The sequence below is a fragment of the Diorhabda carinulata genome, chromosome 6 (genome assembly GCF_026250575.1).
Source record: "Diorhabda carinulata isolate Delta chromosome 6, icDioCari1.1, whole genome shotgun sequence".
Classification (NCBI taxonomy): Eukaryota; Metazoa; Arthropoda; class Insecta; order Coleoptera; family Chrysomelidae; genus Diorhabda; species Diorhabda carinulata.
The window spans coordinates 17,313,341-17,339,285 of record NC_079465.1 but is presented as its reverse complement, the minus strand read 5'-3'; the positions used below and the strand labels follow the sequence as shown (position 1 = coordinate 17,339,285).

General features: G+C 32.2%; 1 protein-coding gene across 1 annotated transcript in view; it reads right to left on the bottom strand.

Moving 5' to 3' along the window:
• Positions 1-426: 426 nt before the first annotated feature.
• The window catches only part of LOC130895716 (muscle-specific protein 300 kDa-like), a 66,020-nt gene continuing 40,501 nt past the window's right edge, over positions 427-25,945 (bottom strand). Inside the window, exons 5-11 of the mRNA XM_057803210.1 lie at positions 13,552-13,809; positions 10,490-13,494; positions 10,360-10,398; positions 7,177-7,549; positions 6,690-7,097; positions 6,275-6,336; positions 427-1,614 (exon numbers count right to left, since the gene is read on the bottom strand). Of these exons, the coding sequence (XP_057659193.1) occupies positions 1,383-1,614; positions 6,275-6,336; positions 6,690-7,097; positions 7,177-7,549; positions 10,360-10,398; positions 10,490-13,494; positions 13,552-13,809 (4,377 nt within the window). The 3' untranslated portion in view covers positions 427-1,382. The remainder of the gene's footprint in view (positions 1,615-6,274; positions 6,337-6,689; positions 7,098-7,176; positions 7,550-10,359; positions 10,399-10,489; positions 13,495-13,551; positions 13,810-25,945) is intronic.

The window sequence follows — 25,945 nt, the reverse complement described above, 5'->3', positions numbered from 1 at the left end:
AAAATTGATTGATTCACGCAGCATTTACCAAACCGTTTGAATTTTATTTAAAAGTGATTCTTATAAATTATATCACCTTTTAGACTAATTTGCTTATTAATTATTGTACATTTTTTATTAATACCTAAATGGTAATCACGCAGTGATTAAAAAGGTACGAATGCTCAGCGGTACACACGATCATATCGTTTGGTACAAGAATTTTTTTGAGCCTCATTTTTTGTTCGAAACTTTTCTCTTCAAAATAAATATTTTGGGATTTTAGTATAATTGTTATAACTTTGAAGGGGGCTGGGGAGGAAATGAAACTTTATAGTTTAAAACTTTTCAGAACTTTTTATTGTATAAGCCGGAACGAAAATTAAGGAATGGAAAATGTAAATTAGGAAATAGAAATTTGGTAATTCTAAATAAAAAAAATATTAATAATATTTTAAATTATATTTTTAACTGAAAACATTGTGGATATATTATATATTAAGATGCGAAATAAACACAATTAATTTTATAGCGAAAACAATCCTTTTATTAATATATGTTTTGTTTTTCTAAACACATTTTAAAGCGTCAATATAGATAAATGAAAGCAATTCTATCTTGTTACATTGCTTAGTTAACAAAAAAATACAGAAACGTAGTCAAATGAACTTATGCAAAAGCAACGATTAGAATAATATAATAATAATAATAAAAAAACAAATTTCAAGGCAATTTACACCATCTTGATTATGTCAAAATAGGTTTGTGCAACTTGGAGAGAAAAGTTGCACTGAGTATTTCGTATTTTGAAAAGAACTCAAAAAGTGGAGAGAACAAATTAAATTTCTGTTTAAAATAAGACAAAACAAGACGGTAATCACAGAGTAAAATTAAGAGACTTGTAAATTAAAGTGTTCCACCCCTTCAATTTACAACCTTTAATTTTCACAACCAACAATTAAAAATTTAAAAAGAACAACGATATAAAATATATTAATTCCTTTCACACGTTTTGTGCATGTTTACCCAATATACAGATAGATAGCGGGTATTTTTATTCGATAACGATAAAAAATAAAAACTAAACCTACATATGTATAGGATGATACAAAATCGTGTTAATTTTCGACGATATCGGAGATAAGTCACATATTTACACATATATATGTATGTTCAATATAAAATATACAAAAATTGTAGAGATTTTCAAACACAAACTTAAAGTTTATGTATCAAAATCTTCAAAATAATTGGAATGAATTTATCAAAAACACAGTTTCGTCAGTAGTTGTATTTTCCTTCTTGAATACTCCAAAATTGTGTTTCAATTATATCACAGACGAACCTCTATTCGACGGTTAACAAAACTACTGACACTGCATATAACAAATTGTCATCTACGTCTATATAGGTGGTGGTCCATCGTTATACCTCAAGGTAGGCGTAAGACTGTTTGCAATGGAGTTTACTAAAGAACAAGAGTAGTCATCTTCGGAAAAAGGTACTAATGATGCGGCACCGAGTAACAGGAGCATTACTGCTTGTATTGGTACCGAAGCTCGTACCACTCTACCCAAGAAACGACATCCTCGTCTTAATACTGAAGTGTTGATTTCAGATTCATCATCAGAACCACTGAAATATAAAAAACTAAATATATTAAATGTTCTATTTTGAAATAATTAAGAAAAATAATTTTGTATCCAAAAACGGCGTAAAATTTTTGAATACATAAAAATTCTTCTATTTAATGATAACATAAAAGCAGTCTTTACAAACAAGGGCTGATAACTTCGCTACGCCTTTGACCCATTCATTTTAACGAAAACAACTTTTTCAAACCTTACCTACAGTAGAAGCCGAAATTTATAAGAATCACCATCCTATGGCAGTGAAAAGAGGTACAGACGATCTTATAGGTAGAGCTACCACAACACACAAATATCTATGGTGTCATATGTGGTCTCTCATACCTTGGGGATAAAACATATTCACTACGAAACTGAACATGAAAAAGTTGTGTTCATAACAAATAGCAAAAATATTAACAAAGATATTTGCAGTCGATATTAACACAATAGAGATAGGACAAAGAAAAGTTTCTTGCAACATTAGTAATAATGGGTGAGTGACAGATCAACGGGTCGAGGTTCATTACTGTAGAAAAAATTGATGTGACTGTCAGCAGGAACGCCGAAAATGTAACTTCGGTAGATTAACTGCACAAATGATAAACGATTACATGTGCTTATTATGCTATTCTAGTTACATTACCTGAAGCAATGAAAGAAAAAAGACGGCAGAAGTAATTCAAAGAAGAATGCAGCCTTTGCAACTGCCGGAATAGCTGATGCAGGCTTCGAATCTATTGAACATCCGCCATATTAAACAGATTTGACTCCCAGCAATTACCGATTTTCTTTGGATAATGAAGTCATGAGTAGTTGACAGAGATTGAACAATATTTCATTCGAAACACTTCAGAAAAAGTGAAAACATTGATGGAAAAAAGGAGATAATATTTAAAAATATAGTCTTAGTTCCGAAATTACCTGAGGTAGTAAAAGAAAAGTTATGGCAAAAGTTACGCAAAAATGTTCTATTACATCAAGAGAATGCACTCAGTTACAAGTCGTCAATTGCAACTACCGTAATAGTTGATGCACGCTTCGAATCTGGAGAACATCCACCATATTTTACAGATTTGTCCCCCAGCAATTACCGAAAATTTCCAAAACTTAATGAACCTTGCCTAGTGACCGATACCCTTTGGATAATGAAGTCATGAGTGGTTTACAAAGATTGAACAATCTTTTTTTGGAGACTATATTTAAAATTATAAGTGTATTTGTAAGTCTTTTCTTGTAATTGTGTCAGGGGCGGAAGAAGAGGATCAGCCCTTGTACAAATGCGCAGAAAATATATTAGTGTTAGTTAATAGTAATCTGCATCGTAATTTTATATAGAAAAGACGAGAAGTAACTAAAATTATATTAATATCTAATGTAAAACATATAGTATATTTTGGAATCTATGAAAACTTGTAACCTGAAAATTGTGTTCGTGAATGTCTAGTTATATGATAAAAATATGGAAATTATTTTATCAAAAAATAAGTAGAAAAGTAACAAAAAAGTAAAAATATCCATCAAATTGCTACCTATAGTTAGCAAAGCACTTGTCCAAACGAGAAATCTATGATATAACGCATTTATAGGAAGCTACTATTAATATGGTTTTAATTTGCTCCCTAGTCCCTAGTCTCATGGTGATTAATCTGGTGGGTAAAGCAGATATCAGAGCACATGTCCACCATTTAACAGTCCTTCGACTTTATTTCAACTTTTAAATCGCTAAAATTTATGAAGATTCCTCATAGTTACGACATTTTATCCACTTTAAATGTATAAACGTGAATCCTTTTATAAAGTTACATACTGCTACACATTCAGCTCTGCTCTGCTTTTATCAGATACAAAATGATGAAATGTCGCAATGGACAAAGACCGATCGATCCAGGTCGCTATCGATGAACACACATAAGAAAGTTTGAGGTTAACGTTGGTGTTGACCATGTACGCATCTTGTCATCGATTCTCTTTCTTCTGTACATCAACGATCTACTCGATAAAACTACAAACCCGATCTGTAGCCTCCCGTCTATAGAACACTGGGGACGTTGTTCAAATCAGCCACCCTTATAACTATTTAGAAATACTCAACAGTAATACGCAATATAAAAGCCCAGAGTGAGGTGGATGGAGAATGAGAAAGATGTCAGGAGACCAAAATGGTCATTGATGAAGAGGAAATAAAAAAGTGTAAAACAAAAAAAATGGTTGGAAGTAGTACTAGAAGATACGTATAAAAGAAGTAGAAAAGGAAAGCGATAAAAAAACCCGCATTCGTAACCTCTGGAGAAAAGTACTGAAGGACGATGAGTGAAAAAACATTCAGACTTGAAGTTCAAGTTTATGCACTTTACTTTTTAAAAAAACTTTAAGGTGACGATAACTCAATAGTCGGCTAGATTAGATAGCACCACATCGAGAATTTTTCATTGAATATTGAAGGGCAGACTGTTTGTTCAGTGTTCTCTTTCATTGTAAATACGCAAAACAGATTTAAAAGTGACTGAATGCTTCGATAAGAACAAAATGGATGATGATAAAGCTCGCCATAAGTAGATGTCAGTCATGACAGTTTACCAATAAACTGATAGAGTATGTTTGTTAGCCTTCATAAGCAATTCTTGATACTTGACCGTACGCATATTTTCTTTTTCAATTCCTTGATAATAATATGTTTAATTTCAAAGTAAATATAGATGAAAATAATTTATATTATATTTCTCCCCAGTTTCCACTGTACATTGGTGAAAATGCCTGCTTTAAGTTTTAGCTAATCATTACTTCTAAAGAGTCATTAGTACTTGAATCCTGATAAATATATCTATGCACATCCGCTCTATTCACCAGATTCAGCACTATACGAGTACTGGTTCTGCTGAAAATAAAGAATGTGTTGAAAAGGGAATGTTTCGATGCCATTCGCTTTTGGTCGTTATTTAAACGCTGGAATATGTGTATTGCTAGCTAAGTGCAGCAGTGAAAAATATATTATTCAATCTTACTTTCAGTCTATCGAAAGAATTTATAATTTTTACAATTTGTAAAAGATTAGTCATGCAATATTAAAAGAAGCAATCTAGTAATTTGATTTTCACACTTAGTTTATGATATAAAGGATTATTTATCATGAATTAATCATGATTATCAACTTTTTATCAATATTTCTCAGTAATCAGAATTAATAATTTTATTCCTAAAACTTTTTCTTTTGTTAGTTTTTTTCTAAATGTTGAAATATTTGAGTGGTCTTTGTTCTAGGGTTAAATTGGTTTTTCTTCCTGAAATGTACATATATTCAATTTTTTTTAATAATGACACGCTAGAAATTGAAATGAAACTGGAAAATTGGCATAGTGATTTTCGCAACCTAAATATTTCCTTTACCCCTTTCTTGAAATTTTTAATTTAAATATTCCATTCAACGGATCTGATGTTTATTATACAACGTACTGAGTATCGAGATAAGCCACTACGGTTAATTTTTTTTATTCTAGCCCCCCCAAATAACGATGAAACAGGTCTTTCAAAAAGGTACGTAATAAAACTAATCCAGTAAAACATCTAGTTGAAGGCAAAAAGTGGCAAAAAGAATGACCAAAACAGACATGGGAACGAGAAAATAAAAGATGTGGAAAACTCAACTATAACTAGACACAGAAAGTTACAAGGATTCCAGGATTAAATAAGTTGAGGATCCTACATTGTTATATGCCTCAACTATGAACAAAATTGTAATTGATTTGAATGTAGATGTAAAGTTACGCAGCACTGCAACTTTAATATTACCCTCTTCCTCTATCAAAGATATCTTCTAGTTTAAGGGTTCTAAAATACTCTAGTCTCTGTGTTGACTTCAAGGAGGTCAAATCTTGGCTCCTATGGGCTTCTTATTCGAAAAATTTTGGTTTATGCTTGCAACGGCGATGCATTCTAGAATCAGGTGACTTGGAATCATCACAAAATCTATACTCGTCAGTTTCTAATCGATCTAATCTCATCAGATGATTCCCAAGGTGTTTTATACTGTAAACAAGTTAGCGAGGATGTGTACCTTGGTTACAATGACATCTATATGTTTTTGAATCTACTGGTATTAAGGATCCAGTCTTTAAAGGCACATTTTTCAGAAAATTCTACTCATAGGAAAATACCGAAACATGTTTGTCCTTACAAGTTTATCGTCATCTTTATTTCCTTTGATTCTTTTATAAGCAATTACCCAAATTAAAGAAATTTATCTTATTTTATTAAGCTTGCTTCAGCACTTCCATTGTCAGGTGTGAATCGATGACATGGAAGTTCAGGACTTTTAGCTGCTTGTATATCGGAATGAACTGATTTGTCATATTTTTGATAGTTTTGCACAAGAAATTAGATGTAGAAGGAAGGAAAAGGAGTCTAGGATTCATTACGTGTTCATCATAATCTTCTTTTGATACATTCTAGTTTGTTTTTTAACTAGGTGTCAGTCAATAATCTGTAAGAAATTTCTGTTTTGATGTGCATTGTATATTATTATTAAAATTCTCAATAATGATAAACGATTGTCAAATTGAACTAAATGATTTGTAATTTGAGGTTGAGAAGGATTATAATTAATTTTTGTGTGAAAATCCAGTTACTAATATAATGGAAATTATAAAAAATAAAACAAAAATATTTACTTGTAAAGGGCGGCGTCAGGTGATGTGGCATCTGGTTGATCTTGCCCGGGCTGCTCCAAAAGCTATCCAAAACGCAAAGGAAAATGTGAAACAGTGCTTTAAACTTTTTACTCTAAACATTTAATACTAAAGTGCTACTCAAAAAAAAATAAAAAAAAACTACCCTATAGTAAAATCATTATCTAAAAATTTTCTATTCACTGATTAGATTTTTTTAAGGAAGAATGAACATTTAGACAGCTCAAAAACGACAAATTGAATAGAAAACTTTTACAAACATATAAAAATAATGTAATACAATGGAAATATTTTTTTAAACATGGCACATTAAACTTATTACTTTTCTACAACATACTTGTTTAGACTAGACAACGCTACAGATTTATAACATAATACAACGGTTCGTTAAACTTACATCGTAATTGAGAGATTGCAATGGTAACCCGGATCGAGAAGCGGAAGAAGCTGAGTATCCAATAACGTTTGGATCTCTTCCTAGTACAGCACCTAACTTTAATGTGTAAACCCCTGTAAGTTTTATTAATGATTGTAATTTCAAACGGAGTTCTGTTAATCTTCTATATATAGTACTAGAGCCTTCGGGTGCTTCTTCTCGGAATAATTGATTAGCAGCTTCTTGTAGGCTTAAAACTCGTGGTTCACATCTTTCTAGTTCTAATCGAAGATCTAGAAAGCTTTGATATTTCGCTTCTATAACTTCATGAGCGGCCGTAAGATCTACTGGTTCCGAAGCGCGGATTTTCTTTTCGTTTTTCTCTAACCAGATACAAAGCTCAGATATAATATTATGGAACTGTTGATTCTATAAAAGAAACAATTTTTTTTTAATTTCGAGAGCTATATTTAAACAAAGAAATGAAATCAATGTTTTGATTACTTACATTCATTAAAGCCCTTTGAAGTTGTAGTTGCCAATTGGCGGCATTTTGGCAAATCAAATCCCATCTCCTATTATCAGTCTCTAGTCTCACTCGCAATTCATCAGCTTTGCTTGTATCTTCGCTGTGATCTGCTAAATGAGTACCGACAATGTTCAATGACCTGACAATACTTTTATGACTATCCAGATCCAAAAGGAATTCTCGATGATCTTGTATGACATCTTCGAGGTATTCAATGTTCACAGGTGGAGTTTTCTGACCTTTTTGAGTACCTTCAGCTACTTGTAACCATTTTTCCAATCTCCACAGGTCGTTATCAAGTTGCGCCCAATTACGTTTTGTACAGAGTGGGCAAAGAATCCTACCGGCCTCGCTAAATTTGGAAAGAAATTCTAATTAAACAAACGTCTTCATATTTTTTAGTAAACAAGTTAATAGATGAGATTTTTCTGACTGGTGAAATTAAATATGGCTGGTTTGAAAAAAATATGATATAAAATATTGTATTTTAGGTACATACACCATAAAACAAATGTTTTCAGTTTATACCTATGGAAATTTAAATGGTTTCTACTGCTCCTTCGTTCACATTATTATATTGCAGTGATTATTCAAATTGGGTGATGAATTCAGAAATAGTGAAGAAAATTCACAAATCGATTTGGGATGATCGTCGACTGAAAGTGTGTGAGCTAGCAAACATAATAGAGATTCTAAAAAGAACGGTACCTTGCGTATTTTCTGGAAACTAAGACGTAGGAAAACTTTGTTCAAGATGCCATTGCCAACCTCATATTTTAAGCAATTGTTCAATATGTGAAGAAGATGAGGAATTCAGAAGAGGAATATCTAGCAAAACATTTAAAATAACAATCGAACATAGAGAAACCGAAAAATAAGGTTACAAAAGTATGAGGAATGGGCAGAGTGGAAAACATGATAAAAATTTATTGATTAGGATCAACATACCCCTATACCAAACTTCAAAATAATCGTTCAACTACCTTTCTTTTTGTTTATTTTGCCAAACAAAGTCTAATATTTGTAACAAAGATGTCAGACCTAACTGAGTTTTCATCCGCAATCTGCACAAGTTTGAGATTGTGTGCTTTAGTGAGTTTAGTGAACTCAGATTTAAAGTAGAGTTGAGGTCGCCACGTTGTCAGATCTTGTCATCAAAATAAACAAAAAAGTACACAATGCTGAATGATTGCAATAGACGGTTGGATCACCAATGGCATTGGTGAGTTTTATGTGGTTTTTGAGAATATTAACTCATTATCTGAGTATGAGATACTCAAAAACTGAGTGTCTCAGTTCACTTGAATGTACTTAGAAAGCAGTTAATATGTTAAAATGAACTGACAAACATTTAGAATTATGGTGAAATATTGAAAAAACAGAATAACTTGCGCAGATTCGATCAATCACTAAAGATCAAATACAGGTAACATTTGTACATGATAGGAGGGGAATTAGTGGAGCCTATCATTTAATAAGAAGTTTTTAACTTTTTTACTTTCATTTAATTACTACTAATTACTATTAGGGTAGTAGTTATAAGACAAGCGTGAATTTTTTATTATCATAGAAATTAAAAATTACAGTTGACAAACTGATTTACAAATTTGGTATATGGGCTTAGATGTTGATTCTAAACAACATTTTCCAACTTTTTGTCACATTTGTTCCATAAAAGTCACTTAAAGAAAAATAGTTTTTTTTTGGAAAATTTTCAAGTTATAGTTGATTTTTCAAAACTCAACTTATGTTGAATTGAAAAAACTAGAAATGAGAATCGAAAAATGTTTATTTCTTACAATAGTAACAGCAATGTGTCCCCTCATTGTATATATTTATATGTTGTAGTTTTCATTTAATTCTAGTTTTTCCTAGTTAAAACTAGTGTTGACTAGTACCCTAGGTGTTAAAACTACTTTGTTATCATAACGAAGATTCAATATTGTATCTGAGACTCGATCCAATGGAAAAATAGTGAATTTAAATCAACAATAAAGAACTTAAGACTCTTATTTTTGTTTTAAATGCAAAGTTAAAAATACCAATACATCATGTGCACTATAACCCGTTTAAGATCTGATTTTTGTTCCTATTTTCATTAAATCAATCGTTCTCTGTTTTCTCCTTCGACACCAATAGCCGTATTAGTATACAAACAATGAAAAGTAAATCTCCTACTCAAATGTAAACAAATGCCATTTTTGACGGATATTTTCTCTTAATTGTACCAGGGAAGTCGGTTTGTCAGCTTAAACTTTAGATTTGATATAACCCCACAGAAAAAAGTCTATAGGTGTTACATCTGCATATAACGCTCTGAATTCACTGTAACTGTGCGTCCCTTCCCCACTCCAGTAGTGCCAATCTTGCTTGTTGCTCTTCGATTAAGATGAAAATAAAATTCAATTGAAAACAAGATGTTGGTAAACGTTGGAAAGCGCTCAATCATCTAGTTTATGAAGTCAGTATACTGAGGCTTTAATTTTTGCACCAACTGAAATTTATAATCCTAAATCTTTGTGTATAATGCGAAATTAATATGATTTATGCACGTTTCAAGCAATACCAGGTTTCCGAATAAACAAGTCAGGCTTGTTCCGAACAGACTGAGTCTGTCTACCTTTTCGACCGTTCTAGAAGACCTTGAACGCCCAGTATTGAACTGATATCTTCAAACTTTTTGGACCATTTTCCAATCAGTCGAGCGCCTGGAGCATCATTTAAATAACGAAAATTGCAGAAGTTTCTTTTGATACACCTTGTAGTTTTTACTGTCCAATGAAAAAGAAGTAGTAAACTCCAGTTAGTACAAACAAGTTTTAACGGAAAGGAAATGTGGGAGCTACTCTCCCAACTAAAATTAACTAAAAACAGGTTTTAACTGTTAACACACACATTTAAAATACGATCCTAGATGGTGAATTTTCACTTGGGGATTTTCAAGATGAAAATGTATTTGTTGATAGTTACGAGATAAAAAATAAAGATCGAAATACCATTTCAAAAAAATAACTCAAACAAATTTATTAATCAAAAATTTCATATGTTGAAGTTTGTTAATTATTATTTGTGTTTCAATTGTTTCGTTTCAACTATTAGTATGAAAGTTGGGTTTAAATTGAGTTAAAAACGAAATAAGATGTCTGAAGTGGAAGTACTTACTGTGCGCATAGCAGGTTATAAGCATCGCAGGCAGCCGTTCTACAGGAAAAGAAAAAAACCACAACCAGTTAGTGTAGTTAATTGTGAAACGAATGATTGTAAGCAACACAGTGTTTCAATATGTACTTACCTAAGCTCTCTTAATTTTTGTTCCTTTTCTTTAGCTCTGACCAGCAAAATTTTAAACTCTTCTAAAAGTTTCTCGACTTCTTGAGAACATGCTTCTGCTTCTGTGGCATGGCATTCATCGATGAGGAGATCATGGAGGTGTTTTATTAATTCAGTACTAGCTAAACATTGTCCTGATATTTTGGCAATTTTTTTGCTACTAATTGGTAGTTCAGTCGAACCTTGTTTGGGTATTTCTTTATAAACGTATTCTTCTAGTTGCTTTAGGTTATTTTTGCATTCTTCCAATGCAGCTTCTAATTCTACCAAATAAGCATCTTTAGCGCTTATCGACGTCATCCTCTGCAATTGCGGAGGTAAAGTATTAACTTGCACAGCGGTATCCTTTTCAAATTTAAGTGTCTCTACTTGTATACTCTCATCTACTTCTTGTGGTCCACTTGCCAAAATGACTGTTTCTATTTCTGTTTTAATATAAGTTATTCTCTCGTGAAGATTTCTACAAAGTATCTGATATTCATCTATCATTTCTTGAATTATTTCGATTTCTTTGCCTTTACTCCTTTTCATTATTTGTAAACCTAATTTATCAGCATTTTCTAAATTAGGAGTTTGTATTGTTAATTGCTTTTCAATTTCTTCAAGTTTTTTCAGTCTTTCTTGAGGAGATACTTTCTCAGGAGGTAACAGGTGTTGTAATTCCGTAACTTGAGCATCTAACCTAGTCAGACCAACAATAGCATCTTCGTGAGCTATAGAAAATTCTTTGAAAGGAGCTAATTCTGTTTGAATTTGTGATAAAATAGCTCGAGCTTTAGGAAGTAGATTCTCCCATCTAACTATAATCAACCTAGTTCTAGCGGTAAGTTCTTGAATGTTTTTCGGTTCTATGCCAGGAGCTGTGTTTAATTTCGAATAAGTTTGACTGAGAATTTGGAACGCGGGTTCATGAGATTCGATGTCTTTTATTTCGGTTTCTACGTTATATATAAGTTGTTGAAGTTCATTTTTGTCTAAAGGACTTGTAGGTTTATCTAAATTATTTAAAGATTTTTCTTTGTCTGCGACCCAACGCTCATCTCTTTCACTGAGTTTGGTAACATCTTGTAATAATTTCCATATTAGAGTTATTTTACGTTTTCGTTCAGCTGACTGACCACAAACGATTTTCCATCGTTTTTCGATGTTAATCACAGCATTACTGATATTCTCTGTTGAGAAATTGGCTTTGTTAATATCTGGATCGTTTAGAATTAGCTCGCAAAGGTTAAGTACTTCTCCAATATCACCACTTTCGTTTTCAATGGATTTTTTTAATCTGTCGTGATCTTGTATTTTTCTGTCTATAATGTCTTGCGTGGAGCCTTCAAATACTAATGGTTTTGCTAGTTGTACTTCTACTTGACTCAACCAAGCTCTGATTGAGACTATTCGTTCTTCTAATTGGAATATAGTTTGCATTAAATCATTGATTTTGTTAAATCTGCTCTTTCCGAGTTGTTCTAATCTTTCCCATTGTTCCGCGATTTCTTTAGTTCTGGCTTGAATTATTTGTTTAGCTGTAACATCTGCATATTCCTCTCCGCATGAGTCGTATATATCTTTTCCAGTTTTAATTAACCAATTGTATTCTCTTTCTTTAAGAGCCATTTCAGCTTTTAGTTCAGTTTCTAATTTTTTGAGTAATTCCTTCGGTTCTATAAGCGTTTGATTTATGTCGTAGTCTTGGTTCAGTCGTTTTTCCAATTCGTTAACCCATATGAGGAATTTAGAATATCTGGTTTCAAACAGGGATCTTATGCCTAATTTTTCTTCGAGATGAAGGCATAGATTTATCAATTGATGATTCAAATCGTCATGTTGGTGACGTAATAACCACATCTTTTGGTTAATTGTCTTCATATCTGATGGACTTAGACACTCTTTTAATTGTTCTTGCATTTGTATCAATTTCTGTAACTGGTTTTCGGAAACTGTGACACGTTCCCTTGTATTCCGCAATAGATCTAATCTGTTACTTACTGCAGAATGAGAAAGATGTTGCTGTATGACAGTTTCGTTAATTATCTCTTGAATATCATCAAATTCTTTTTGAACGTTTCGTATACCATCTTCGTAATTTTGGACCATTATTTTTATTCTATCTAAGAACTGTTTCCACGTTTCTAGACCCGCTTGTAGATTTGAAAGACGTTGTTTAATAGCGACATGTTCCATTCTTATTGACGTAGCAAGAGCGTCATCACAAAATTGTAATAACTGATTTTGTTGTCTTTGCAAATTATCTGCTTGTTCTTCACCTTGCGACATCTTGTCTAGAAGGTTTTGTATTTTCGTTAATAGTTTGGGGATACGTCTAATATGCATATATCTCAACTGCATACGTTCCCTTTCCTTCTCTATATTCTTCAGCCAGTTCAATAAACAACTCTGGTCTGTTTTATATTTTTCCCATGCATCTAAACGATTTTGAACTTCTGTATGTCTATCCATGATCCTAGAAAGGGTTTCATTATGTAGATTCGTGAGCGAATTGAATTGTTTCATTACACTAGATTCTACTAAACCACTAGCTAAAGGATCGTTTTTATCAACAGGCTTTAAAACATTCTGTTGAGTTGTTAAAAGATTTTGATGTAACTGACAAAGATGTTGATGATCCGATAAACTATGGTAATCTCCAGGAATTGTGCCCTGAAGGAATTGTTGTACGTTTAATAAATATTCTTGCCATAGTTTTAGAACGGCGGCACTGTCTTCGTTCTTAACCAATCTAGTACTTAAACGATGATATTGTTGGAAAGTTTCTCTAAAGACTTGTTGCCACAGCTCAAGAATTTCTATTACTGACGTTTCGGTTTTTGTAGTAGACACTTCTATCGTTTTATCTTTCAATTTTTGTATTTGACCTTCAGCTTTGCTTAACGCTAATAGATGATCTCTTAAAACTAACAATTTTTCTTCGCCATCAGAATCTTCCGCACTATTCTCAAGAGAAAAAATATTCTGCAAAAAATAAGCACATTATTTCATAATAATTATTAGCGAGGCAAATATACTTACTTTTTGTACTGAATCTAAGTAATTTTTGGTTCCATTAATTTCTTTTTGGTTGTCTTTTTTAATTTTTGCTTTCGATTCAGCAACATCAGCGAGAGTTGTAAGCGATTCTCTAACATCTTCGAGACGCTTTCCCAGAGCTTCAACTTCTCCACCTAATAGAGCATTAGCATCTAATCCCACAGCTGATGCTATACCAGATACTAGTTCCTGAAGTTTTACTAACCGCTTTGTATGGGCAGCTAAAGTTTCTTCGCAAACCTGGTAAATAAATAAATACCACAACTTAAATTATTTCTCATCACAAATAAAGATCGAGTGAAAAATCAACATTCTCCTTCTGTTTATATATTGTGTTTATAACTACTTCTGACAAAAAAAAATAGAGATATTCATATATATATATATATATATATATATATATATATATATATAATATATATATATATATATATTTCTTAATTTGGTATGAATGCGTATTTATGAAATATTGATTGATCTTCGCATAACTGTCTTCTGCGTAGATATTGGAAGAACTATACCTGTACCTGGGACGTAATTTTATATTTCTTACTTTACATTTCGAGGGTCCTAACACAGGTAAGAATAAAAAGTAGGGATCCTCTAAGGGTTTACGAACATTATTAGAGTGCAGTTCAGTTTTACTCGTGCGTCGATCTTGCTATCAGAATAAATATTTTTTACTGCAAAAATATTGCAAAAAATATGTTTTTTGTTAAAGATTGACAATATATTCGAGTAAAGACAATTTTAAAGTAACGCGAGGTATATTTCCACGGGTGTTGATTGCCTACTTCATTATATAATAATTTAGAGTCGTATGCAATAAATTGTTTTTTTATGCTCAGTTTTACATGAGTATATATCAATATTTTATTTTATGAGTAAAACTTTAACCAAAATAAATCTTATTTCTTACCCTTCTTCAAGTTTTAGAGTAGCCTCCCCCGGCTAAATAGGGCTGCCAGAGGTGGCTTTTCATTTTCAGTAGGTATAGAGGATTCACTATAGAAAGTTTCGTGACTTTTGAACCACCTAAAATTGGTCACTGACTCTTCCTCTATTACAATAAGCAAACATAAAAGGATCTAAAGTACACATTTAAAAATGGTAAGTATTAGTCCTTTATGAATATATTTTGGTATTATAAAAATAATTTTTGAAGATGGGTGTTACAAAAATCGTGTAGGCCAGTGTTTATATTGAGCAGAAATGAGTAATTTACCAACAAACTTGTCAGCTGATCGTATTTACACTTTACTAGAGTAAAAAGCATTCACTAACGTCTACTGCCGTGTCAATCTTTCTTCCGGAAGTTTTAGTTGCTGAAATAGTCACTATTGAAAACGAATTTTTTGCTTTCGAACTTGCATGATCTCCTTTTTTTACGATTTATATTCAGCGTTTTTAGAATATCTTCAAATTCACGGTGCCTTTATTGGTTATTTAGAGAAAAGGGACATAATAACTGACCAATATTGTACTGATTTGAGTTTTATTGGCAAACTCAACAGAGAATGAACGCAATTCATGAAGAGTTTTATTCCAAGATTCTTCCTCAAACCGCCTTTGTACCTGCCCAATTTTCACAAGCAAATTTTCCTGGAAAATTACATTTTTAATAAATTCTATCTTACCCATATTGCTCGTTTGATTAGCTTCAATTTAATTTTTGAAAGTTTAGTACCATTTTTTCCTATAGTATTCAAAATATATATTCAAATTCTTACCAGTCATCTCCAAACAAAAATAAAAATATGTATTTTTAAAAAATGGTGGCAAGCTGAGTTATGCAATTCAAAACCCAATGTATTCACCGTCTAAGAAAATGAGTAATATATCAGAAAATAGTGGAAAACAAAGAAATGAACGTGTTTGTAATTTAGAATCTAATGGCAATGAAAGTGATTAAATATAGCGTGACTTAGTCAAAACGAAATTATTACAAATCCATTTGTGTTTCGATTTCTATCGAATTTAATTGAAAATTCAGGTTCTAAGCGCCAAACGTCGGCCAAGGTTAATAGGTTAAAGTTATAGTTATTTAAGATTTCCAGAGAAAACTCTAACCACGTGTTTTGAATTATAAAAGTGGAATTATAATGAAGCTTTTACTAGTCTGCAGATATTTGGAACGATGCGAAAAATAAATTTAGAACATTTTCTATCTCGACGTTGATTCAACTCACGTGGTTTAAATACTCTCAGAGAGACCATTATTTAAATCGAAGCAGTTTTACTCTAAAATACAGTGTCCAAAATTTTTTCACGAAATGGCTTTAGATTCCACCCATATCTTTCAAAAAATTAATTTCTTCTTCTATCTCGTCCTCCGTTGTGAAACTTTATATATGTAGGATTGAGATTATTCTACAGCCACGCACGAAACACGAGTTCTCTTCAGCCGACAATAACAGTCAGTCGGGAGTAAGACGTAGATGGTAAAGATTACGAAACTAAGACGACTTACCGCGTGATCATGACGATCTCCGCTCATTTAACGTATAAACCACATACACGAATATTCTTACTATTAACCTCTTATTTACATTGTACATAAGTAAAGTGTTTCCATTGTTTAAATTGTATAATAAAAGTTTTTTCCTTCTAACTGGCGTTTTAAGAAGAAAAAAACCCTAGACAACTAAGAATCCCCTACATATAAATGTTCCTTCAATTTAAAGAATAACCTGAAATCAGACTTGGCCAAATCAGGCGAATGGTGTGGATGACGAAAGAAAACTACGTACATAACTTTCTTGAGGGACTTTTGATTTTTGGCCATCGATGGTGTAAATCTTCATGAAGCCACACAGAAGTCTCTTGGTGGGTAACATCAATATCTGTTACTATTTTAGAAAGAATATAATGTCCACCTTTATTTAAAATTTCTACCAAAAAAGTGATGTTTACAACATTTTGGGACTGCGAGGGGATCCTTTAGATTAACTTAAAGGAAACGAATACAACCGTGAACGCGGCTTATTACTCCGACTTACTGAGGTAGCTGCGTCAAAAAATTATCAAAAAATTCGTGGCTAAATCATGACAACGCTCCAGTTCTCACTACTTTACACAGAAATTGAATAGCCACCATATAACCCTGATCTGGTCCTGTCCGATTATTTTTTGTTTGCAATGCTGAAGATTAAGTTAATGGGTAAAATATTTAACAACGACGATGGAAAACTACAAGGTGTCTGAAAAGAAAGTTCCCCTTTCTATTGCTTATTGCGTGAACGCAGCTAATCGAAGGTATGTCAATCCGTAGCCTAGCTCTGGACAATTCAGACGCTATGGAGCTTTCCTCCAGAGCGGATCATGCGTTGTGTTTTCGTGTGTTCTACAAAAACAGCAATTCGGCGACTGTAGAGCGTAGAAAATTCTGCAATATTCGTCACTTACATAATAGGCCAGACGCCCGACTGATAAAAAAATGGGACAAGAAATTTGAGAGGCTGAATCAACAATGGATAAATCATAATCCGGGCGTTCGAGGTCTTCTAGAAGGGTCAAATCAAATGTTCACAATAATAAAGTGAATTCTCGGCACAATGACGTGAGCGCAACGGTTCAAACTTGGACGATGTTATTTTAAAGAAATAAATTCCCAAGTAATTTATTTTAATGTGTAACAAACATTTATTCAATGAAATTCTTACTTTTTTGAGACACCTTGTAGAAACTGTTTGAAGTTACAAAAGAAAACGAAATATTTCTGTCAGATTAGAAGAAAACGGAATTAAAATTCTGACATTATCCGCATTTCAGAGAATTTCCGGGCAATGAAACACCAAGCGAAAGAACCATTCGCGTGTCCAATTAAAATAATAGTTGCGTTTTAAAATTGGCGATTAAACTCACAATGGCACTTTTTGTTCAGTTTCCATATAGGTAACAGGACAATAACATTTAATACGAGTGGAATCACATACGAATATATTTTCAGAATTACTAACCTTTAATTCTTCCGGTGTGCACATTTAAACGATGTAGAAACTTCCTAAATGTGTTACGGAAGGATGTGTGTATTATAACCTGAACTATGCAGTACAGAATTATAATTTTATAAGACAATTCTAATAGAAAAACTATTTATACCCAACTTCACTCCAAACATTGAGAAATTTTTGAAATAATATAAATAATAAGATAAATATGGACAAGGACAAGTCAATTTGGAAACGTACCACCCTCTACAAATAAAAAAAATATCCAGTTAAATTTTCACCATTTTAAATACTTTTAGATGACGATTTCGTCAGAAAGAATGATTTTTGTGAAACAAAAACAATAATATTTTGCACAATATTCGCTTTAGTTAAGAAGTAGAGATTTGCTAGAAGTTTTTTTAACAGATATTAACGAAAATATAGATTGTATAGATGAATCGGGAGAAAGAAGACAAAAAATGAGGTAATTGCAATGGGTAGGAATGAAACTGGTAAAGTACGGCGGGAAAAAACGATTATATAAATATATACAGAGAGAAACCGATGACAAAAAAAGGGAAAACGGACATAAAAGAGAGAGACAAAAACTATAGAAGAATTTGCTTCTAAATGCAGCGTATGAAGGCCAGAACATACACATGCATCCTTCCGATCCGACTACGATCATACAGTCTGAGAGGGAAAAGATTTTGAACAACGTAGTTTACATCTTCCAGATATATGATTTAATGCTAAGTAAATCTAAAATAGATGCAATACATACAATTAAACACATGATGAAAAAAACGCATGATGAACACTAGGTAGATATTGAAATGCTCATTGTAGATTTTCAACATGAGTATATAGAATAGAAGTAAACAATATTAGAACGAATTAGGGTGGATAAAAATGAATACAGACAATCTGTGAGTTGGATTAGATGAAGTTATTAATAGTTTGGTTTTTGTTATACTATAGAGTCCAGGAACTTAATGTCGTAATTTCGAAAGGGAAAAAAGTTAAAATAACTTCAGTTTTGCAAATAATCAAGAGGTTTTTCAATAAGTTCAGTCGTTACATAAAAGACGGCGCTACCAGGTTCGTTATTTTATTATGAACGCATGTGAATTACTTGTAGAATGGTCAAATTATTTATACGTTCTCCGTTATTCTATTGTTATTAGCATCATTTTTTTAAATTAAGAAAGTAATTTTTCTGTGTTTTGCATTTAAATTGGCAGGAACAATCAATGCAGAGTAATATTTGAATAGTTTAAATGAATTGAATGAAAATTTTAGTGAAATAAGACCAAGGAAAAAATAATAATTTTTCATCAAGACACAGTACCCTCTACAGCTCAAGAAATCAGTTAATTAAAGAACAAACTGTTGCCTGATCCGCCCTTGGTTCTATCTAACCTCTGTTTGTTCGCATATCCTAAAAAAGTTTTGAGTGGAAAACTATTTACATTGAACGAGCTTCTGAGGAAGAATATTTTGCTCGTCGGTGCACGCGGACAGGTTTTGTGCATTTTTTCTGTAGCATGGTGCACTCTCTCATAAGATAATTTCTGAATTCTAATTTTTTTAAACTCCAAAATTTAATTTCCCTCGCGATACCTGTGGCTTGATAGATAGTGTGGCCACATTAGAGTGGCCCCCATGTTTAACATAAAATACAACACAAAATAAATTATTTTTTTAGTTAAAAATACCGTTGGATATTTTTTGATGAAGTGTTTGATAAATGGTCTATAACTTAATTCGTGCGGTTTGATAAGAGATGGCGTAACTTGTATAATATTACATCTTCCAATATTCCGAACCTGCGTTGGAAAGCTAGTGTTATTGCACGTCTTTTCAGTTTATGTCATTCATTTGAAGCGTTAACAACAATAATTTTTTTTCACTCTATGTTGAACTTTGTTCTTGAAAAAGTGTTTTTGTGGGGAGTCCGAAATGCTGCTGAAACGCCACAGAAGGAAGTTATTTTTGCATAGGATTGTTATTGGTGATAAAAAATGGATCCATTACGACAACCCCAAGCGTAAAAAATCATATGTGAAATCCGGCCAGCCAGCCAATTCAACGACAAAGCCGAATATTCATGGCGCGAAGGTGATGCTCTCTATTTGGTGGGATCAGAAGGGTGTGCTGTATCATGCTGCTAAATTCGGGTGAAACCATCAATGGAGAGCGCTACCGAACACAATTAATCCGTTTGAACGCCAAGAATATGCGACGAGACACAAGGCAACATTTCTTTTGGGATGGGATCCACAAATTGCCAGAAAGATAGGTCATAGTTTCAGATGGGAAATACATTGAATAATACTATTGTACATGTTTTTCTTAAATAAACGTTCAAATTTTGAAAAAAAAACCGCACGAATTAAGTTGTAGACCACAATAAATACGAATTTATTATGGTATGTTATAATGAGAAGAGCAAATGGGTTAAACACTGTTTCTATCCTACCTAAGCCATGCAGAGGAACATTTAGTCTATATTAGGATTATTCCTAACAGAAACTAACAAAAAACCACACAAAAATTCTCCTTTTCTTTTCAAAAACGCATTCAGTTATAATGAAATCTCCTCCTTATCATAGAATAATTTTTTTATCTTATTTTGCTATCAAATGTGACATTTTAAGTCACTTCTCGACACTAGGAAACGTCACATTTTTCATAACCCTCGTATATTAGTTATGTAAAAACTTTATGTAACTGTTTAAATTTTTTTAAGAATAATTTATTAATTACTCTAAAAACTGACAATTATTTCATTATTTAAACAATTAACCCATAATTTTAATTCAATAGTATTTTAAGATCTATAAACATTGAAAACAACATTTATTCATTTATTTAAAGTAAGTTCATTTTTTGGGCGAATATTCTCTTGAACTTCTTGTCTAATGTTAATTTCTTTTAAAGCCTGTGATATCTACATGTATGTTGGGGACTTGGCCTAGAATGTTTTCTGAAATTCATCTTTTATTTTCTTATGAACTTTCAACATGTCCGCTCCTGAGTCTGCCAGGAGAGATGTCGAACGTCTGAAACAATGTCTTGTGTATCCTTTAACATTAGGTAAGCCCAGGTACTAAGCAATCTTTGTTGGTAATTTTCCAATATTATTCCCACTAGTTGTATGCCACATTTTATATTATAATATCGCACAAAAAAATCTGTCGTGCTTTACAGCAGGAGGTCTAATATTTCTATACTTTTTGAGAAGGTCGAAAATATTGACACCAGCAATATTTGCAGCAGTGACCACAAATTCGCGAATAACGTGTGTTTTGCTATCTGGAATTGTAATTTTAAAAAAGGTGCCTTCATCAAATAAGTCTCCTTCGTGTAGGAACGTCTGTTCAGCCTTCCTGAAATCCCTATTATCATTGTGACTAACGAACAGATTTATTTAATAATAAATTATAAACATATCGTAAATCAAGTCGTACTTGAGGAAATATAAATATATCGTTTTCAGCATCTTGTACACTAAATCTTTCTACATTTTCTTTAGTCAGAATATCCGATATTTTTGGATTGTGTCCTGCTGACCATTTCTTCAGCCAAGTCAAAAGCATAATATACTTATTGATATTGACATTTTTGCACATAGCGAGTTCAGATGTAAACATTGAATATGTAGTCCACAAAGTCAATGTTTTTAAATGTTCAAAATAAGCTATTAGTACCTTTTCGTTGATGTTCGTTTATTTTAATTTCTCAAATTTTTGGTAGGCTAAGGCGTATCTACTTCTTGATTTTTCAGGCATCAAACTACCCGCTGCAGCATTTGCAGACTCTCTTACTTCAAATGGAATGTCTGATTCGCTATCTGTAGATATTTCAAGATATTTCTAACTTGTTTTGACTTATTTTGAAAAATCGTTGTTTGCTTACATATTAACAATACTTCTAGCATCATTTGAATCCATATTAATATTTTCATTGTAATTGAAGATTCTATTGAATATTATAAAAGCGCGTGATTAGATAAAACGTTGTACGTCAACACGTTATGAAAAGAACGATTTTGTTCAATTCGTGTAATTTGCAAAACTCACTGGCGCTCGTTTTGATAAATAATACGCTTGTTGAACAATATTGTTCTTTCCATAACTAGTTCCGTAAATAACTATTATTCAACCACAAAACTTATTGAAAAACCAGATGGAAGTTTGTCATTTATCAAGTAGGTTGAAAATTTATTATCAGATTGTTTTCCACTAGACAAAAAGCGCTTCTGGATTACTGTGAGTAATTGTAGATTCATTTATACTATAAAAAATTGTTCATGAACGTACTTTCCCCTGTACAGTTTACTAATTTTGTATGAAATAAAAGTTTTTTATTTCGAAAGCTTACTCCGAAAATGGGTTAGTTTTAACTTGTACTCGCTCTCGAAATTCGAACATTAAGTTACTGGATATTCTGTATTTTACATTTAGGTAAATAGTATACTGATTTACGATAACACTCTAAGAATGCACTGAAGGTAACACTTTTAACAATCTATCATAATCAAAGTAGATTTCGAATAATTCAACCGCCAAAATAAATAAAAATCCATCGTGATTGTCACTTGACACAAAAAACTTGAAGCACTATTTCACGCAATAAAAGTTTTTAAAAATAAATTTAGTTATTTGAATACAATTTCGCGAATGACCTCAAATTACGTACTGAATACCAAAACAAAAAGAATCGGGAACACGTATATTTATAAATTTTTGCGCCGGACGAACTGGAGATGCGATTACTTTTCTAAAAATAAATGAACTTCCTATGAAAACACAACCGAAGTGTCAGACTACTTCTTAAGCACCATCGACTCTAAAAACGATGTATGAGACCCCCAGATAGCGACGCCGCGTCGCAAGGGCGGATTTTAGTTGGTTGACGGTAATAATTGCCCCTCTCGACACCGAAGGGTCGAGATTATCTAGCACGAAGATGCTGCATATGACATCTAGTCGAATTTTTCACTTAAATAATGTTACGTGAGTGTAAAATAATAGAATTTAGGCCATAACTCGCGTTACGTAACTCATTAAGTGGGGTTATGATTATTATAAGTTCACTATATTCGGCAATAACAATAAATATAAAAGTGCCGTATTTCTTATAACTAACTTAATTTCTAAACCACATATTGCTCACACAGTGAGAATAGTTATTTTTATGCCAAGGACTGAAAGTGCTACTTTGTTGAACGAGTCTGAAAATTTTTGTTTGATACCTGAAAAATCAAGAAGTCGACATGAAAAATATGAACAGCATCAACGAAAAGGTACTACTTGCTTTTTTTGAACATTTAAAGAAATTAAAGACGTTGACTTTGTGGACTACATATTCAATGTTGAGATTTGAACTTGCAATGTGCAAAAAACAGACGAGTGCAACGAAGTAGTATTTCAGCCGCGGCGTGCACAACATTTTTTAGACGATGCATAACATCCAAAATCTTTTCAATTACACTGAGGAAAGAAGATAAATAATAGAGACTTATAAACATTTTATTTATTGAACATTATAATGTACTTAATGATATTTGCAATTTCAATTTTAATTTATTGATTATTTGCAAAAAGTATGTTGATTTTACCTCCAGGACAATTATTAATATTTATTGGATTGGATGCAAATGGAATATGTATATATCTACTAGATGTTAATGGAATTTCACAAAATTAAAAATTTAAGGTTATGCAAAATTATCGATGTGAAACTGTCAACTGTCAACATTGAAGTGGCTAGAGTCACATTTAAGGAAGTTAAAGTTGTCTACTCCAGAGCGTCCCGAAAGTTTTTTGCAGTACGGAACTGTCACTTTCACTACATGGAACACTCAAAACGCAACTTTTGGTATGTAAATAAATACAAAACAAACAACTTTCAGATGGCGTCGTCTAAAAATGTTATTTCTCACGGCACTTTACTCACACCACAAACAAACTTCAAATAGTTGACACAACTGTTTTCATTCGTGGTTTGATAAAAATCGCAATTTTCATTAAATATTATTTTAGTAGAACATAATTATACAAATTTATAATAAATAATATGGATACTGACAGTAGTGACGATTTTGATAAAACTCCGCAAGAGATATTGAAAAAAGCAACAAAAGTAACTTTAGATTTGTTGCCGGAAATTTCAAGAAAAAATATGAATTAGCATACGAGAAATTTATGGAATAGAGGAGAAATGCAAAAAAAATCTTTTTGGTATACTTTGAAAAGTTGTCGAAAACTTTAAAGGCGTCTACACTTTAGTCACAATATTCAATGTTGCGAAGTACTATCAGTATACAAAATAAAATCGATATATCCATGTATCAGAAATTACGTTGATTTTTGAAAATAAAGTCCGACAATTACGTCCCTAAAAAATCAAACATATTGACATCCGATCAATTGCAAATATTTTTAAACGAAGCTCTAGACAAGGAATATCTACAGTGGAACCTCTTTAATTCGAACCTCATTGACTCGAAAATCTCTCCAGCTCGAAAAAAATCAATGTAAAATTACACCTTCTGTAAGTGTAAGTCTGATCGACCGACAAAGTCTTTTATTTTCCAATATTTAGCACTAATAGCCTCTATAACCCGAAGCGACGATCACAAGCCTCTGCAACTCGAGATTCAAAAATGTAAAGGCATATAAATATACGTACGTATGAGTTGGCGTCGGTATTTACATTCCCACTATCGTCATGGCAGGTGCTAAGAGAAAACTGAAATGTCTGAGCATTTCTGATAAAGTAAAGGTTATTGAACCTGTGGATCGAAGTGAAAAGAATAAGCGAGACATAGCAAAATATTTTGGTATTCCTAGTAGCACATTGTCAACGATTTTGAAAAATAAAGACGAAATTTTATCTCGATTTTACGAAGGTGACTGTAATCGTAGAAGAAAGAGAGAGGCTGAAGAGCCAAGTGTTGAAGAAGCTACGTTGAAATGGTTTAAGCAGTGTGTCGGCGAAAATGCCAGAATTTCAGAACCAATCTTGCGCGAGAAAGCTGAACAATATGCAAAAGATTTAGGCTGTGGCAGTTTTAAAGCTAGTAACGGCTGGCTGCAGAAGTTTAAGCAGAGGCACGCCATTGTTTTTCATAAAGTCTGCGGTGGGAGTGCCGATGTAAACAATAACACATGTGACGATTGGAAGCTAAAACTGCAAACCATAATAAGAGAATATAACTTTGATGACATTTTCAATGTCGATGAGCAAAGTCCGATAACTTTTTTAAAATTATGTTACGATAAAATAATGTGTGTATAGATTTCACGTGCACTTTTTATGTAATTTTAGGTTCATTTTACAAGTGTCAACCTGACAGCACATTAACTTTTAAAATTAAATATTTTTTCATCTCTACATAACATCGATAATATCGTAGATCTTCAATCTTTTAAATCAAAATCTCAAAGAAAAATAATTGATTTTTTCAATTAAATTGTGTAAAATTTTTTGATCAACAAAAATAAAATTTATTAGAAAATGTAAACTTTCGTAAGTCGAAGTAAATTTATTTCAGCTCTTTATTTCGAAGTCTCGAAACTACTTTAACTCGAAATAGATTGCTTGTCCCTTGAGTTTCAAGTTAGAGAGGTTTCACTGTACTAATAAAAGAAAATTTATTTAGAAGGAATTATTTTTAGAATTTTATTTTATTTTTTCTTTGAATTGACACAGATTTTTCTAATTAATGGGTTTTTCAGTAGATAAAAAGAATTAAATAATCATTAAAAATTCTATTTCAAATTATGGTAGATAGATATTTGTGCAAATGAAATCGTCAACTCCATTGAAAAACCACTCGAACCCTTCACAGAAATAGAGACACAAAATATACCCAATAAACGATAAACTCTCAACATCTAAAATTAACATAACAGAAAATTTAATAAAAAGAAATGACGTTCCGGGTTTAGCTATACAAAATTGTAAAAATGTCACAATCAACTACAATTTTAAATAATGTTATTTAACAGTTAAAATGATACCTTAGTATTATTTTGATTTTAATAATCATAAAAATAAACATTAAGTTCCATTACTTTTATTCTTTCAATTTGAGCAGTTGTAGAACATGTGGGAAAAGTACTATTCTCACTCGTGAGTTCGCGGTACTTGCCCTTCGGGCTCGGGCCACAAACTTTCACACTCGGAAGAAAAGTTAAACTTTTCCCACTTGTTGCACAATATACTATTTCACGATCTAAGAAAAGTAATTAGTACTCCAGTTAAATAAGACTTTAAAGGTAACCAAAATTCCCGTAGAGCTAGAAATTGGTATGAATACTATTATAAATGGATTGTGAAAAGTCCCAATCAATCCTTCTTGTGCAAAAAATTTTATTGATGGTAAAAGTTTGCAAAAATAGGTTTTTCCGCGTTTTACAGCTAAATGGTGA